The sequence below is a fragment of the Atractosteus spatula genome, chromosome 6 (assembly GCF_055471065.1).
Source record: "Atractosteus spatula isolate fAtrSpa1 chromosome 6, fAtrSpa1.hap1, whole genome shotgun sequence".
Lineage (NCBI taxonomy): Eukaryota > Metazoa > Chordata > Actinopteri > Semionotiformes > Lepisosteidae > Atractosteus > Atractosteus spatula.
In genome coordinates this window covers 54157800-54174835 of record NC_142711.1, presented here as the reverse complement: position 1 = coordinate 54174835, position 17036 = coordinate 54157800, and the positions used below count along the sequence as shown (strand labels likewise).

General features: G+C 40.2%; 1 protein-coding gene across 12 annotated transcripts in view; it reads right to left on the bottom strand.

The window, feature by feature from the left end:
• Positions 1-17036, bottom strand: part of LOC148833053 (histone-lysine N-methyltransferase 2C-like) — a 158107-nt gene that overhangs the window by 126855 nt on the left and 14216 nt on the right. For all 12 annotated transcript variants that reach the window (XM_088918211.1, XM_088918217.1, XM_088918216.1 and 9 more), the window contains one exon: positions 6070-6234. In XM_088918211.1, coding sequence (XP_088774337.1) covers positions 6070-6233 — 164 coding nt within the window. In that variant the 5' untranslated portion in view covers position 6234. The remainder of the gene's footprint in view (positions 1-6069; positions 6235-17036) is intronic.

Here is a 17036-nt window from a genome sequence, read left to right as displayed (position 1 = left end):
ACTTTTCAAAATGTTTTCCAGTACCATCTACAGGTTTTCAGCAAATGAGGACCCCAGAATCTGGTTTTCAATTTTCTTATCAGCTTTCAAGGTTCTTGCAGTCAATTCTAATTTAAAAATCTCTTAATTACAAAATTAAGGTTAATAAAATTATACATTTTTTAGGAAACCTGGTATTTAAATTATCTATAAATATTTCCTAACCATAGAATCTTTAAAACAATGGTCACTTTCTAAACTACCCCTGGAGTAACACCCTGCATCATTACTTTATTAGATGTATAACCAGGAAAAACAAAAGATTTACCTCTAGAAAGCATGCAGATAGGTTGGATAAATGTCAAAATCAGAACAGAAGATGTTGAGTCAAACTGATTCAAAGGGGTAAACCCAAAAAACATTCGTTCTCGGATATCTGGCCTCATTCTCACTGAAAACTTTGATTATGTATGTTTTAGCTCTAAAACACTATTCACATCCCTCATGGTTTTCCAACTATATGAAAGACTCCCTGTAAAATAATGCATCTCAGTGACAATTTGGATAGCTGCAGTTTCTGTAATCCTTTCACCAACAGAGCTCATGCTAAAATGGATTTTACTTGTACCCATTCCCCAAGAGCTGGGGAGTAAACAACCTTAACCATAATGAGTAACCCAAAGGTAAATAAAGACATGCTCACTTTGATAGCAGGCACATGTCATGAGAGAACCAGAGACAAAATGAAATGTGGCCTATATATCACGGATTTTCAGTAAAGCCAAACTGACTAGTGTGGAAGCACCAACTATTTAGCAACAGTAGTTAATACTCTACTAGTATCACTACAAGGCCACATAATCTGAAGAATTTAACTCCTTTTTATGGTACCACTCAGACATTTGTGTCCACCTAAGAAACTAATAATTATATTAGAACAACTATGTCACTACAGGTACAAAATTATGGGTTTAAAAGATCCCAAACAACTAATGTAAATTCCTCGTGAAAACAATCAAGATCAAGCTAAGGTTTAAAACTTCTAAAACTAAGGCCCAGATCAAACTAAAGTTCATTCTCAAATAACAAACCTGTTTGCCAGACTGCGTTTCCAGCACATGGAAACCTGTCATCAAGCAATGGACTTGTAATTTGGGATTAGTGAGTCAGTTTTAATTTGGGCCTATGCATTGTTTAGCATCATGGAAAAATAGTTGTACAAGTTTCATTCAGCTGTATCTGCCCCACAGGGATGCCTGGTAAGGATGATTTAATAGGTTCAAAACGTGTAGCAGGATCAAGTATGTTTATGGCTTCAACACCTTTGTCTTGCTACAAAAAAAAAGGAAAATATTCTGCATCTACTATAGCGCTACACACTTCTGCTAAAATATTTAGTCACAAATTGTCATTTTGCTAGAGAGCAAAAACAAACAAATTTCATGATTCAAACAGCTATAAATTAAATTTTGTAATGAGTAGCACTCTACCAATCAAACAGTAGCTTAAATGAAAAAATAAGTAATCCTCTTTACAACAAAAATAAAGTGCAGGTGATCACAGACTATCAAAAAAGGAGCAGCAGTTGAGTTACTCAACATCTCTGTAAGTTTCCATTTATTATATTTAATGCATGGCAGTTTTCTTTCTCCTCCTGAGCCCTGCACTCAGCAGCTTCTAGAATCAAAGAAATTCAGTCTTTTCTTTACAGAACAAAACCTAAAAGCCTCTTGAACACCCAACCCCCCAGCCCAGTGCGCTATAACTTATCCTCATGATCCCACTACAGTGGGGAGGAGGGGGGGAGAGAAAAAAAAAGCTGTTGGCGTAAGTAGTTCCAGCAGTGTGGGAGGGAGTGAAAACCTGGCACGGACTCTCTGGTTGGAGCAGGACTTCACCTTCCTGCAGGAGCCTTACAGCCAGAGCTACATGCTGAAAGCCTTTGCTTTTTATGACTGCTCCAACAGTTTTTTTTTAAAAAAAGGTTTGATGGGTGACGTACTATAAAATAATTCTTTAAAATAGGATGCATGTCAAAATATTTACTGACAAGACAGTGAGGTAGGATTCTTACAAAACATGTTTAATACTCCTCAAGAAAACAGTCCACTATCAGTGTAGCCACAATTTCAAAAGAAACATACAACTTCAAAAGAAACACTACATTTTATAATACAAAGTAGTATACTTAAGTATATAGTAAACTTCTACCAAATGCTAGTGCAGATATTTGGTAAACCTTAGCGAGTTATCTGTACCAGTTTAAAATGTGAATTTCAAGATGGAACATCTTAGCGGTGATGCCTCTCAATTACAAAAAAAATATTTCAGCTTTATATAAACCTTTGGGTTTCCTTTTTTCAAACTTAGCAAAAAGAATTAGGGAAAAAACAGAACTTGGGCTTTCCAAATTCGCTGATCATTTGCACAGACACTGTGAAAATCACCAGATTTAACTGGATCAATTCGTTAACCTAAAGGCTGGCAAGTCCACACCAGCAAAGCTCTTGACTAGTCGAACCTGAGGAAGGCATTCATCAGCAGCCTTACCACCCTGACTGATCAGAACTGAGACATTACAAAGAAAACCTGGCTGATGGTGAGAGTGGTACCGATGGCACGATGTCCAAGCCAACACCTCAGTATGGTGATCAGGGACATTGTGCTGAAGGTGGTACCATGCTTTGGATGGGACAGCCTCACAACTGAAATACCACAGCACTTTCTGGAAGAGTGGGTAGGAGTCTTAACCTTGGAGTCCTGACTGAATTCCACTCGACTTCGAATCAGTCTTTCCGTCAAACAGATGTTCCTTAAGCTCCCCTTTAATTTACTTTTAATAGGTGTAGCAACATCCCACTCCTCTACCTCATCTGCTGTGTAGTAGAGTTGCTGCATATCAGGTGGGCACTGCACATCAGTGCTGGGAGACGTGGGCCATCTCCTGTACATAAAGAATTATGGGATCCTCTTCTGATGACAAGCACTCCATAAGTGCTATTATTAAATTGCTCAGATCAGTAGCCTAAAAAGTAGCAGTGGTAGTAAAAGCCTACCTAAACAGTAACAGAGGAAAATTGTGTACTTAAGCCAAGGGGCTCACAGGTTACACAGATCTCCTCAGTTTCTGTAATGTTGACCAGACAGAGAGCATAAATCCCCTCCTGGGTTGAATGCTGGTTAGTCTCGGCTTTCCCCAGTGCAGACTAGTTAGAGGGCTACACTAGAGCAAATCAGGGAAGAACTAGGCTCAAGGAAACTGTTGTAGTATCTGTAGTGAGGAGGTGAAGCCACAACCTCCCAGGTTTGGAGTCCAAACTCCTCCTCATTATTCTGTGTTGCCCTCTGCAGACGTCACAAGGGAGGTAATCAAAATCAAACAAGATTCCTTAAGAAACAAGACAATTAAGCAAAGGGATTTTTTTTAAAAAACTTTCAAATGTTAAAGTGCATTTTTATTTCCTTTTGCAACCCATATGCCAAACAGACAATACTAAGTACCTCCTACCAAAAGTAAGAAAGTTAATTAAAAATAAGGGGCAAGGAGAAGTCATGGTTCACAAAGCAGACGTCACAACTGCATGTCTGACGAAAGGCATCCTTCCTCCATCGTGCCCATCTGCCTATTTATACAAAAGGGCACCACCACCGGTGCTGGGAATCAGCATCTCATCATGTTTTCCCATATTTGCTTTATACTAACAAAACTCTTGCCACATGACTAACCTTTACATTAACCACAGTTAAGAACCTCCATGTTGTGCGTGTTATCTTCAGGAATCCAGGTCAATACAGAGCAGCAGGACTGGCAGGAATAACGAGTTGAAGAACGTGTTCACCTCCTACACAGCTTCGTACACAGGTGAGCAGAGACACATCTCAGACAGGCATGTGGATGTTACTTTATCAAGAATCAGTCATTAGCACAGCCCCACTTCTATTCTCTAGCCCTGCCAGCAGATAGGGACTTAATACAGAAGCAAGTAGATTTCCATCTTAAGCTTGTTCAAAGCTAACTGAATGCTACTAAACACCCTTGAAACTATAAAGTCTATTCAGGAGCATCAGTACACAATTTGTCTAGGCAAAACAAAAGCACTGCAGAACTGGGCAGGGAGGTATGCTCAACTCAAAAGTCTTAAAATTGTGTTGCTTCCAAGAAAGAATCAAAATGTTTCTAATAAAACAGCCTCAAACAAAACAAAACAAAACAAAACAGAAGACAAGTTTTTCCACCTGTTGCTCCTTGTTCAAATGCCACTTTGAAAAATCACTTAAGCAAATGGACAAATGGCAAAATCAGCTTCCCAGATTCACTGATCATTATTATTTCTATCAAATGACTGTGTTGTGGAATTAAAACAGCCTGCTTCTTGGTCCATCCTCCATTCTGCCAGTAACTCAGTATGGGGACACGTTTCCCGTAACTCCCACTCATGAGTGTCAAGTCCTGCCTGGCATAATCGCAATCTTCCCAGAAAAGGAAAAGAAATCTCATATTGAACTTTTAAGTCCTTCAATAGTACTCTGAATTGGGATAATCTGTTACACAGATTCACCATTACAAATTTATTTTTAAAAGCGTGATTTTAGTCTTTCTGTCAAGTTCAATCCCTGTTAATACTTCACTGACATCACCAAAACCTAAAAACGTTTTTTTAATTATTTTGGCATGTTTTTTTAAACCAATGAAAAACTTCACTAAAAAAGCCAATTTGAAAAAAAAAAACAGGTACTTCAAATATTACAGCAGGATAGGGACAAGCCAAAATCTAGGTTTTAATGAAATGGTTACTTTCTTTCCTTTAGCTTAATGCTGAAAGTGTCAGCCATTTGGCAAGAGGCAGCACAGTAGGAGCCACACACCACTATAACCTACTAGCTCCATCACTGAGGCTGCAGAAAAAACACATCTTGCTTCTCTGTTGGCAGAGATCCCCTCGCTTCTTAGTTCAAAGAGGCTCTGGGGCTACCAGGGAGGAAAATGGAGGGTACTTCCTGGCATGCAGGGTGCAATTAGAGCCCTGGAGAAACGGCAATCAAGTCTCGCTCGTTAAAAGTGCACCCTGAAAAGATGGAAAAATCATTAAGCGAGTGCCGCTAGTTACAATTTCAAGTGTTCGCATCCAAGATCACTCTGAATTGTATAGTACGTCTACGAACGTTTAAATGCTTGGTTCCCCCCTCTAATTACATTTCAGTTAATTATCATCATGTAGTTTAACTCAAGGATGCTTCACAAATATCGCCCAACAGATTAAAAAATAAATGACACTGAAATGTGTAAAAAAAAAAAAGTTGAAATTAACGGTTGCTCATCAGCAAGCAAGTTTCTCACGAGCGATACCCTTAAGATCTAGAAAGCCTCACTCACTAGCTGGAATCACCTCATCTGAACCTAGCCCGCAGTGGCGAATGTGAAAGCTGCGCTTGGCAACCTTGGGCTCGGTTTCATCCTGCTCTGTTCCTCTTTGGCCCAAACCCCCGTCAGCCAGACCAAATCGTGAATAAACAAATTCGCAAGTTAAATTCGCAGATGTTGAGACCCCACTGTATTCCAAAATCTCGGGTGCCCAGAACGAGAGAACAAAATAAACTGTTTGCTGATTCAATAATTCATGGCACTTAATAAAACTGGGACAACTTAATAGTCCTAAGGGAAGCCCGCTAGGGTTAACCTTAAGTACAGCTGTAATATTTTTGTAGTTTTTTTTTCTGAACTAAATTCTTGTAAGATGCCACAATCTTCAGACATTCAGTCCCTTTCTTATTTAAAGATTTCAAAACTCATATATCCATTAAATACACCTCACAAACAGCTGGTAGAGGAAAACCTCCCATCCTTGAAAACATTTCATGGGTGGCAAAAGCACTTTTTTCAACCATGTTCCTCTGTAACAGCCTCGTCACAAAAGCATGTCCTTTGTTACGTATAAGAAACTTCTAACGCTCATTAAGCTAATTTCATACTTTTCACTTCCTGAAGCCTTGTGACCCGAGTGGTGTCCCCTGTGTCCTACAGCGCACGCACGCACGCACGCACGCACGCACGCACGCACGCACGCAGTAGAAAACCCATGAGCAGCTCACTTTTTCTTGGACTTCTGCGTGGGCGCGACGCCATCTTTGCGAGGTCTTCCCCTGGGTCGCTTGTCTGTGGTGGCCGGGCTTCCAGCTGGGGTGGCCGCTGTGCTGCTCGGGGGCGGTGACGGTCCTTGGTCAGAGGGCTCCAGAGTCTTGTCCTCTGATGACATTCTGTCGGAAGGACAACACTCAGGATTACGCTCCGCGCCACCGAGGAGAGCCCACGCCGCTAACGCACCCCTGCACGGCTCGTTCCGAAACCCGCCGGGCTCGCACAACCCCCTCTGTACGGCACAGCCACTTTCCCGCAAATATAGTTTCTGGAAGGTCAGAGGGATGCATCATTTTGCCAGGGATCATATCTGGCAGTGAGTCGTCGGGTTGTTTACCAAAACAAAAAAAAACATTGCAACACGGCGCACACGGTCACTTGTCATTGACTATCATGGAGCGATCGCCACAAAACAGGGCTAGCCGACAATGTTCATGTGAACACGGGGTGAGATGGCCACAATACTAAAAATCGATCCAGGATTTTAACCCCCCGCACACTCTCACACATTCCCTAATGTATTATCCCCAAGGTAAGTGCTTATAATGAAGTGTTTGGCAATTAAATACCAACACATTTAAGCAATGTTATATTGTACTTTGGTAGAGTAATATGAACACACTATTTCAGGACAGGACCAAGTGACAAAATCCAGACATACTGTGGAGTTGTCCAGAACAATTCAATGACTCTGGCCTTTGTGCTGGTAGGCAATCATTAGGTCACTGAAGCTTCCTCCCATCATCTCACCACACTTTACATCAGGATTTAAGGTACTGCTGCATTGGAGATCAGATTCTGAAGATCTTATTTTTATTTAACATTGTCAACCTGCCATGCAAAAATGTTTTTTACTTTATTTTTTTTAATCCTTTTAATTTTTTACAATCTGAATCGTAACCACTTTAAAATCTGAGAATTAATTAGGTTAAAACTCCTACATTATCCAGCTCTCCTATACACGCTATATAATTTAGAAATATGGTACAAAGAACTCATGACAATCCATCTATTGATAATGCAGTCATAGTTTGCAGTATGTTTGAAAAAACAAGGCACAAGCTTCAAAAATGCAATAATTTACCACACACCACATCACATGGGCACAAAGCTTAAAACTGATTAGGAGATGAGCTGAGAAACAGAAGGGAGGCATTACCAACAGTCTAAAATAAAGAGGTGCAGTCCTTGATGCTAGATTTCCTATCTTTATGGTAAAAATAATCTTGCTTCTCCTAGAGAAATCTCCATGTTTATCAAGCCTTTTGCCTCTTTTCTACAGACAAGAAAAGGGGAGTTTTGTGGAATCTACAGGAAGCAGATGGGAAAAGAAACTGTGGATTTGTGGATTGGCGTCTTGTTCAGAATCTCCACCTGCTTTGCCCCCCTGGTGACACTGAAAGGCTTCAGGCTGCAATGACCCTCACAAGGAATAAGTGGCTTTCCACCGGTAACGGCTGTGCACTCACACAAGCTGTGGAGTGAGTTTAATTCTCCCTGGTACCCGATGTTCAGATCGACTAACTCCTCACTTATTTCTCCTCTCAAATCTTCAAATCTCAAATGTTCCTTCTTGCTTCCTGCAGAACGCTAGCAACTTTCCCTGTTGGACATGGGCAACTTAAAAAGCAAAAAAAAAGATAGTCTTGCAGCAATGAGAAAAAAAACTTGCTTTTTATGGGTCACTCACCAGACAGGCCAAGATGGGGAAAAATGGATGGCTTATGTCCTCCTCTTATTTGTAATCTCTTACATGAAACAAATACAAACTGCCATGGTAGTCAAGAACATTCAACAGGCCAAAAGTGTGGTTTTAGCCAAATCAAGTTAAGCAAAATTAAAGTCACTTATAAATCCAGTTAGAAACTCCCAATGCTCTAGCTGTCTACTATATGAGGCATGTTACACACTACTTAAAGACGCATTACAATAAGAGAAACTAGGGATATCGCATCGCATCTAGATAATACACCCTAAACACAATTCACTGAACACCAATAGGCATAAATTGACAACATTAATCAACTCTTCACTTTAAAGGATGTGTTTATTCCAGTGAGGTTCGCCTCCCTCCGTTGTTAGAACACAAACAACTTAAGCAGGATGTTAGAACACGATTATTAAGACAGGCGAGTAGGTTCTGCGGTCCCTCTACGGCAGGCTTCCTCTGAAGGGGGATGACTGCGTTACTGGAAATGACATGAGGAGCAGCTGTACAGAGACAAGCATCAGGAAAGCTCTTCCCACACGGCGCCACAGCTCTCTGCGGAACGCTGCTTAAATTAATTTAAAATTTTCATTCAGCCAAGTCATGCTGTGAAAAAAGCTGTCCTGCAGAGTTTCTGTACCACTGCTTATTTGAATGTTGATTTAACCGGAGGGATCTCTCCAGTCTCTGCTAGAGCAGCACAGTTTTGGTGCCCTCACTGTAAGGAGTTGACCACCAAACGCTGACAGAACCTCACCCACATTTTACGCCTTAATAACACCACTTGAAATAACTACTGTAATAACTTGAGTCTTGGTTCATTTATGAGAATACTCATCTTTATTTGAAATGCTCACTTTCAAATTGAACTGCCAAAATGCATAACTTCATACTGCCAACTACTATTTAAGACATGTAACAAGTCTGACAGTGAAAACAATGCACCATAATTTTAAAAACTGCTAAAGGTTTTATTTATGCAAAGCATTGAAATCCTTCAGCTTATTTCTAGGTGTCTCACCAGATCTCTGTGAACTACAATGTCTTCCTTCTGTGTTTAACCAACTCATGACTGTGCCTTCTAGATGCTGCCTTTGACAAAGGCATCTGCCATATGCTTAAGCTACCTTTCAGCTCATATGATACTCCCATTCCTGTACACAATGCTTAGCGAACAACAATGAATTTGAGAAATGTAAATCTTAGCTGAATGCACATGGGGGCACTTTGCCGCTGTCTCTGCCTTGACATGAGTGGAGCTAGAACAAGCCCTTCGACAGCTTGTCCCTCTGGAGGTAGCGCACACTCACCTTTGCACCACCCCTCCTGACTGGAAACAAAGATACGACAGCCTCACGTCCGGAAAAACCCTTCCACACAGTGCAATAGTGTGCAACCGGCAGTACAGTTACAAGCTCGCTACCTTTTTCTTCATTGAGAATTCAAGTCCTTTCTCAAAACCATCAACCATGAAATAAGAACATTTAATTTGTTCATACATTACTAATAACATGTCGGGACCTTAATGTGCTCCTAATTCTTTTTAATTACTACGGTCCCATTTATATTGCCGTTTCCAATTCAAAAGCACATTCATTGCTTAACTACGGCTTTATTTATTGGACTGCAACGCAAGGCCATGCACAGGCATTTGCTCTCCCTCTTCAAATTGTGACACAATGGTCAACTAGCCTGACCTCAAATCTCTAAAAACCTGCTATGAACACCAAAGAACTTCATGCATTTCTGGCTACATGCAGCTGTATTAACAAAGAAAATGTAATGTATTACAGATAGATACCTCTATCTGTGCACAAACATGTGCACTGCATGTTTGTTACTGTAAAGCATATGGAAAAACCAGAGTAACACTAATCATGTTGAAATGCCAACCGAGCAAACATAAATGGCATAATGTTGCTACTGTGCCATATGATTATAGTTCTATGTTGAAAATAATAAAAAATACCCATTATGATCAGGAGCTTTTTTTAAAGAGAACAAAGGTTTTTTAAAAGGTATAAGCCCTTAAGACATCAGGGTTCACAAAGGCTAATACTCTCTCCCCTTTGTCTAATTTCAGAAGTGCATATTTTTCACTTGCTGTTAAAACTAAGCCTTCAGAAGGGAAGAACTTTAAGAACATCAGTCACTACAGCACACAAGAAAAATCAATAGCCAAACACAACAAAGAAGCAGACTCATGGCCTGAAATTTGCACAACAGTGGGGACAAAACAAAGTGGTTTCTGAGCCTGTGCTTTTGACTGCATTTGAAAACAAAAACAGAATTTGATATTAGGAAAATAGTATCAAATAAGTAGCACAGAAGTGAAAGGGTGGTGGGGGGGGGGGGGGGGGTGTAGGGGTTGTAGACAATTCTTTATGGCCAGTCGGAAAATAAGGAAAGCTCAATTTTGTACAATTATATCGTCTACATTAACAATGGTTTAGAACCTGTTGATGGGCAACATCAGTCAAAAAGAAAATGGAATTGTTGCCCATTAACAGATTATAAACCATTGTTAATGTAGACTAATTAGATAATTGTATGAAATATATTAAAGCCACTGAAGAAAGCATTCTCATTTTTAAATCAGAAACCTGAAATTGCATTTTATTATGTAATATATAAATATTATTGTATTTCAATCAATACTCACTTCTGTGCTCAATACCATCTAAACGAGATTCCTCAGGTTTCAGTCCAAAGCCATGCATACAATACAGAATACAGATGAAGGATCCTTATTGGTCACAAACAGTTTTCTGCAGTGGGCCACTCATACACAATATTGGGATGATATAACAAAAATTAAATTAAATTATACAGTTAACTTATGGCGCATATCCACTTAAGTTGCAGTGTAAAGAAACATAACGTTGCACTTAACCTCACACTTTGCTGTGCTGTTGACATGCTGTGCACGCTTTATAAAAAGGCCTATGCTGCCATGGCTTTGCTTATGAACATTCAACTGACGATTCCAGCTCAACTGTACCACAAGACTAAACTTGACCACCTCCAGTTTCTTTAAAACAATAATCATAACTATGCATATTTCTACTGGAAAAACAAAGTTGGGTCAAAACTGACCAGGAAAACCTAATGTTTCAGGTTCTGGGTTTTGGAAAGAGCCATAACCTAACCAGAAGGATGTTGCAGGCACCCGATATTTTGGATGTGCTCCTACCTTACAAAAACCACTCGGTATCACCTCACAGGAATAGCCTGGACATAGTAGCTCATAGCAGAAATGAAAACCAACTGCATTTTACGTTCATTGTCAAACCCATAATACCTTAACTAAACTGCACTATTTCTTCTATTCAGCATAGTTTGCGACTGACGTCAGTTTAAACTGTATGATATTACTCTAACACTCAATTTAAATACAGAACTTGCACAAGAAAGAGGTGAGCACGGAAATCAGCGTGCTGGGAAAGTCTGGGCGAGGAAGCTATGACTGGGTATCACCTCGAGTCACCTCCAGCTCTCAGTACAATAAAATCCCAGATTTCTGTTTTGTGCAGACAAATACACGAAGACTTTATCATGACTCATTTGTCAGAGGCAAGTGCATCATCATCTCTGACATATAATTCAACGGCTGAACAAGGTGTTATAGGTATCTAGTTTAACTGCTGCCATTCTGTCCAGAAACCACATCTAAGTTTTCAAGTCACTCCACAACGCTACTAAGGTAATCCAAGAGGTAGAAGAAACTAGTAGTTACTGATTTTCCAAATTAATCTTTGAAATGTTAGTTCTTGTCTCACTCACTTTTACACACACAAACTATCTTCAGGATTTTTGCCATTTCTAAACACTAAGAAAGTAACAGAAGAACTTGCTGCCCTTTTCCATAAAAGCAAACCCTGGCCTGTTGAGGGGGTTTGTGCAATAGGCAGCAGAACAGGCTACGCTTCAGGGACTGAACCAGTGGAGATTACCACCGTGTAAAAAATGGTATGTGAGCAGAACACAGACATGATGGACACCATGTAGGGGAACAAGACGGAAGAATCCAAAAATCATCATTAAATTAATATATACTTAACATATTAACTAAATATAAATTGTGTACCAGTCACAAACTGATTGTACGTTTAGAAACACCCTCACGTCACAAACTGCACAGGGCTCTGAGCCCCAACCCAAGACAGCTGAGGCTGACGCATTGCTCTCGGCACTCATACTCATGCTTTTAAGGGTCAGAAAAGTAAAATAACCCATTTAATCCCAATTGGAGAACACAAGGAAGACCAACAATAAGGACAGCCATTGTGTGGGTACTTCCTAACTAATTTAAAATGGGTACAGAAATTGAAAAGAAATTCAGTTCCCAAAGTGCGCTTTCTCTTCTGGTTCCCATTTTGCCTGAGCATTAATTCAATCAACTCTTTTCCGGACTTTTAAGGTTTAAAAACCAGCCTACCAATCCTACCAGACCACAGGACCAGAGTTGGAGAACACTCAAATAAATCTACACTTTAAACTTTTTTGGGGGGTTATTCAGTTTCAATGCTAAATATCTTTCTTCATTTTCATTAGCAATACAGGAGTGCTTTCGGTAGCAAATACACTCAATTAAAATGATCTTTCAATGAATTTAAAAAAAGCATTTCAGAAATTCTGTGGTGATTGTTCCTTAAAGAACAGCTTAACCCTACCAGGATCTACAAATGATCCACAATTCTGTATCTGGTTAGAAAGGTTCTAAGACTGTCTTCAGGGGAAGACTTATAACAATGACTTATCAGCAAGTCCCAAACTGCCTTCAACCTACAGTAAGTGGAATTAGCAGGTAGTGAACCAGAAATACCCAATTCAGTGACTTTGCAAAGAGAAATAACCAATATTCCCAAGGCTGATCACCTTCTTGAGGTAATGCTTTTTGACAGGTGATGATAAATACTAGACGCGGGAGCAATAGTTTTAAAGTGCAAATTCATCAAATGTATGGGAGCTGGCAACTATTGGCAAAGCTGATTACAACTGACACTTTCTCCACAGACATCTTCGGAGAAGCAAGCTTGATTTGCTTGATTAGCCATTGGCATGGTAAAAGCTTAATAATCCTGCTAAACTTGATGCCCGAGTTCTCGCGTGCAAGTCATAGAACGCTCTTTAAACATTGCTTTAACTTAGCTCAATACATGCAAAGAATTTGTCTTGCCAGACATTTATGGTTTTATGAACATTAAAATTAGTTTCACCCCAAAAAATATTTCCTCAAGTACACTGTAGTTTTTAACCATCTGCATGAGGTTCAGCCTCAGTAAAACAGTAGTAATTCGTAAATGTCTTTACTTTTAAATACATTTTTTCCCCAAACTTTTTACAATCTTTGATAACATTCTTCAGAAGCTTACGCAGAGAGTGCTGAGGGAGAGAAGATGGCTGATAGTGGTGCACTGTTCCTCACATCCCTTGGGAGAGAGTTCTATACACCAGTGCTGACTGACATTTTATGTCAACAGTCTGGTAAAATTAAAATAAGTTTTAATTATTAAAAGATTTAGTCTGCACTCTCACTGTCAAGACAATCGCCATTTACTTTCCAACAAGCCCAAAGTTCCTTCAAAAGAAAAAAAAAAACTTTTTCACAAACTAAGACGGAGGGCCACCCTGAGCGAGCAAGTGCAAAATGAACAGCAGTGACAGGTCCTCGCGTGTGGTACTTACTTCCTGAGACTGACTAATGGTGCAAGACGTGCTACACACAGTTGGTGGATGGCACAGAGATCTGACGCGTAGTGTCCATTAGGCCTAAACATCAAGTTCTGGGGCATCCTTAGTGGCCAAACGATTGAAGGTGCCCAGCCAAGTGCAGGATCAAGTCTGGGTTATGTCACTAGCCAACTGTGACTAGGATCCCTGAAGCAGCACCTGCGCTCGGCCAATTCCTAGTTATCTTGTGGGGTAGCGATGGCAGTGTGTAAACAGTTGGCCAGGGATCTCTTGGCAACTCAGAAACGCAGCAACCTCCAATCCTCCCAAGAGCTTTGTTGGCATGAAGCTCTGGTGGTGATGCACCTCTTCACCAATCAATCTGCCTGCCAGTACAGGGCTGGGTTACCAGTGACAATTAAAAATAAAGGTGGACAGGCTGGAGAAGTCCGCCTATACTTCCTTATTCTCCCATGTATGGTTGTAGGGTTTATAGCGACAAGCAATACCAACTGGGTATTCCCCCCCAGAAAACACATGCTTTACTAGAACAAAGGGTAAAAACAAATTTCACCCACTTAAGAGTTTGCTAAACCACAGAAGACCAATTCTTCTTGCAAACAATAATATCGGTCACATCACCAGGAGTCTTGCCAAAAAGAAGGGACATCCCTTACTGGCCAATTATCTGTACGGCACGGCAGTCTACATCTGCAACTTAAAATCGTCAGTTTCGTTCCCGTCCCATGGTGAGAGGTGTGCACCACATTTAGAGACCACAATATTTAAAGGCTAGAACATTTTTCAATTCTCCCCATATCAAGAGAAAGTGTCTGCGACACAGGGTTAAATGTACTATTCCAAACAGTGAGAAAAGAAACATCCTGTATAATTCAAGTTTTAAAAAAAAACGTCAAGACTAATATTAATTTTGTAGTAATGTATTAAGCAGGTACACGCTCATTTAACTATTCAGGTCACTTGTTTGATTATTACACACTAGCAATGAGAAAAGCTACGTGCCTAATTGCATACTGAAATAGTGCCGATTTCAAAATATTTTTCTGTGCAGTTTTAATTTTAATTAGCCGTTTACTCGTTTTCTTCAGAAAAGTAGTTTGCAAATCAGCCTCCAGGATATTTGAATTCTTAGATTTATAAAACCCATTAGCATGGTAATGTAAATCTGATTGTAGAACAAGTTATTTTAACATTTCATTTTCCAAAAGGACCCTGCAGTATGTTTAATAAAATATTTTAACAATACGCTTAGGGCCCTTTTATCATCATAATTCCCTCCTCAGGGTATTAAGCTGATATCAGTTTAAGACAGTTGTGCGTCTCTGTCACATCCCAGAAACAAAGGATGAATAAAACGGTTTAATTTCCATACATTTCCAGTGTAAAACCAGCTGAAACAATGAAAAGCAGAAGAAACACTTAAAAGTCAACACATAACATGTCACCATGTAATATGATGTACCATTCATATTTAACTATGTAACTACATAAGGCTATTGGAGGATCCAAATGGAATACTACTTTATGTACAATGAAAGTATCTTCAATATATGAACACAGGTCAACAGAGATACTTTTAATTGTACTTCGTCAACTTTTAAAATCATTTAAAGAACTTTATCAAGAAAAAACAATCAAGGTCACTCCAAAACAGGAAGAGAGAAGAAGCATGGACATACAGTGCTTTCAGAAAGAATTCAGACCCTTCCACTTTTTCAAAACTTTGTATTGTAGACTTATTTCTAAATGGATTGAACTGATTCTTTATTTGCCATCAATCGACACACAACAGCCCATAATGACAAAGTGAAAACTTGTTTTTAGGAATTTTTGCAAATTTATTTTAAAAAACTGAAATCTCCCATCTACATAAGTATTCATGCCCTTAACTATGACACTCCAACTTGAGCTCAGATGCATCCTACTGCTTTTGATCATGTTTGAGAGGTCTCTAGAACTTGATTATAGTCCACCTGCGGCAAATTCACTTGATGGGACACGATTTAGAAAGGCACACACTTGTCTTCATAAGGTCCCACAGTTCACAGTGCATAGCAGAGTACAAACCAAGCCATGAAGTCCAAGGATCTCTCCGTAGACCTCCAAGATAGGATTGTATCAATGCATAGATCTGGAAAAGGGTATAAAAAATTGGCAATGCATTGACGGTTCCCAGTAGCACAGTGACCTCCATCATTGCCAAATGGAATAAGTTTGGAACCACCAAGACTCTTCCTAGAGCTGGCTGTCCGGTCAAATTGGGTATTCAGGCAAGAAGGACCTTGGTCAGGGAGGTGACCAAGAACCCAATGGCCACTCTAACAGAGTGTCAGAGTATCTGTGTAAAGATACACACTCCATCAATCAGGTCTCTATGCTACAGCAGCTAGACGGAAGCCACTCCTGTGTAAAGGTCATACGACAGCCCACTTAAAGGACTCTGAGGAAAAAGATTCTCTGGCCTGATGAGACAAAAATTGAACTCTTTGGCCTGAATGCCAAACCCCATGTCTGGCGAAAACCAGGTAATGCTCATCACCTGGCCAATACCATCCCTATGGTGAGCACGGCAGCATCATGCTGTGGGGATGCTTCTCAGTGGCAGGGACTGGGAAACCGGCCAGGACTGAGGGAAAGACGAATGGAGCCAAATACAGAGAGGTCCTTGAAGAAAACCTTCTCCAGAGCGCACACAACCTTGGACTGGGGTGAAGATTCACCTTTCAGCATGACAATGATCCGAAGCCTACAGCCAAGACAACGCTGGAGTGGCTTCGGAACAAGTCTCTGAATGTCCTTGAGTGGCCCAGCCAAAGCCCGGACTTGAACCCCATAGAAAATCTTTGAAGAAACCTGAAGATTGCAATTCACCGACGCTCCCCATCCAACCTGTCAGAGCTTGAGAGGGTCTACAAGGAAGAATGGGAGAAACTGCCCAAATCCAGGTGTGCAAAGCTGGTAGAAGCATACCCAAGGAGACACACAGCTGTAATCGCTGCTAAAGGTGGTCCTACAAAGTACTGAATGAAGGGTCTGAACACGTATGTAAATGGGAGATTTAAGTTTTTTATTTTTAATAAATTTGCAAAAACTCCTAAAAACATGTTTTCACTTTGTCATTATGGGGTTTTGGGTGTCGACTGATGTGGGGGGGGGGTCTGAATTCTTTCTGAAGGCACTGTCATGATGGAACAAGCTATCACAGGAGGAAATACAATACAATTTTATCTATGAACCATGGTGGAATATTACAAAATATTGTGTTGCTGTGAAGGTTGCTGAATATTTGCAACAAAGTTTACTGCCTTCTTAGAAGAAACATTATATACTGTGTATTTGAATCTTGCTTTCAATACACTCCTGTGTCAGGAGAACAGTCAGAACTCAACTGCCAAGGACAATGTTACTGTGGCCTTTCTGGTGTTTTAGGAACCTTACGTGACACATGCATACTCCCCAAATCCATGGTGCCAGAAAAATAGACAGATGCAGGATTCAGGCCAGTTAACATGATTAACT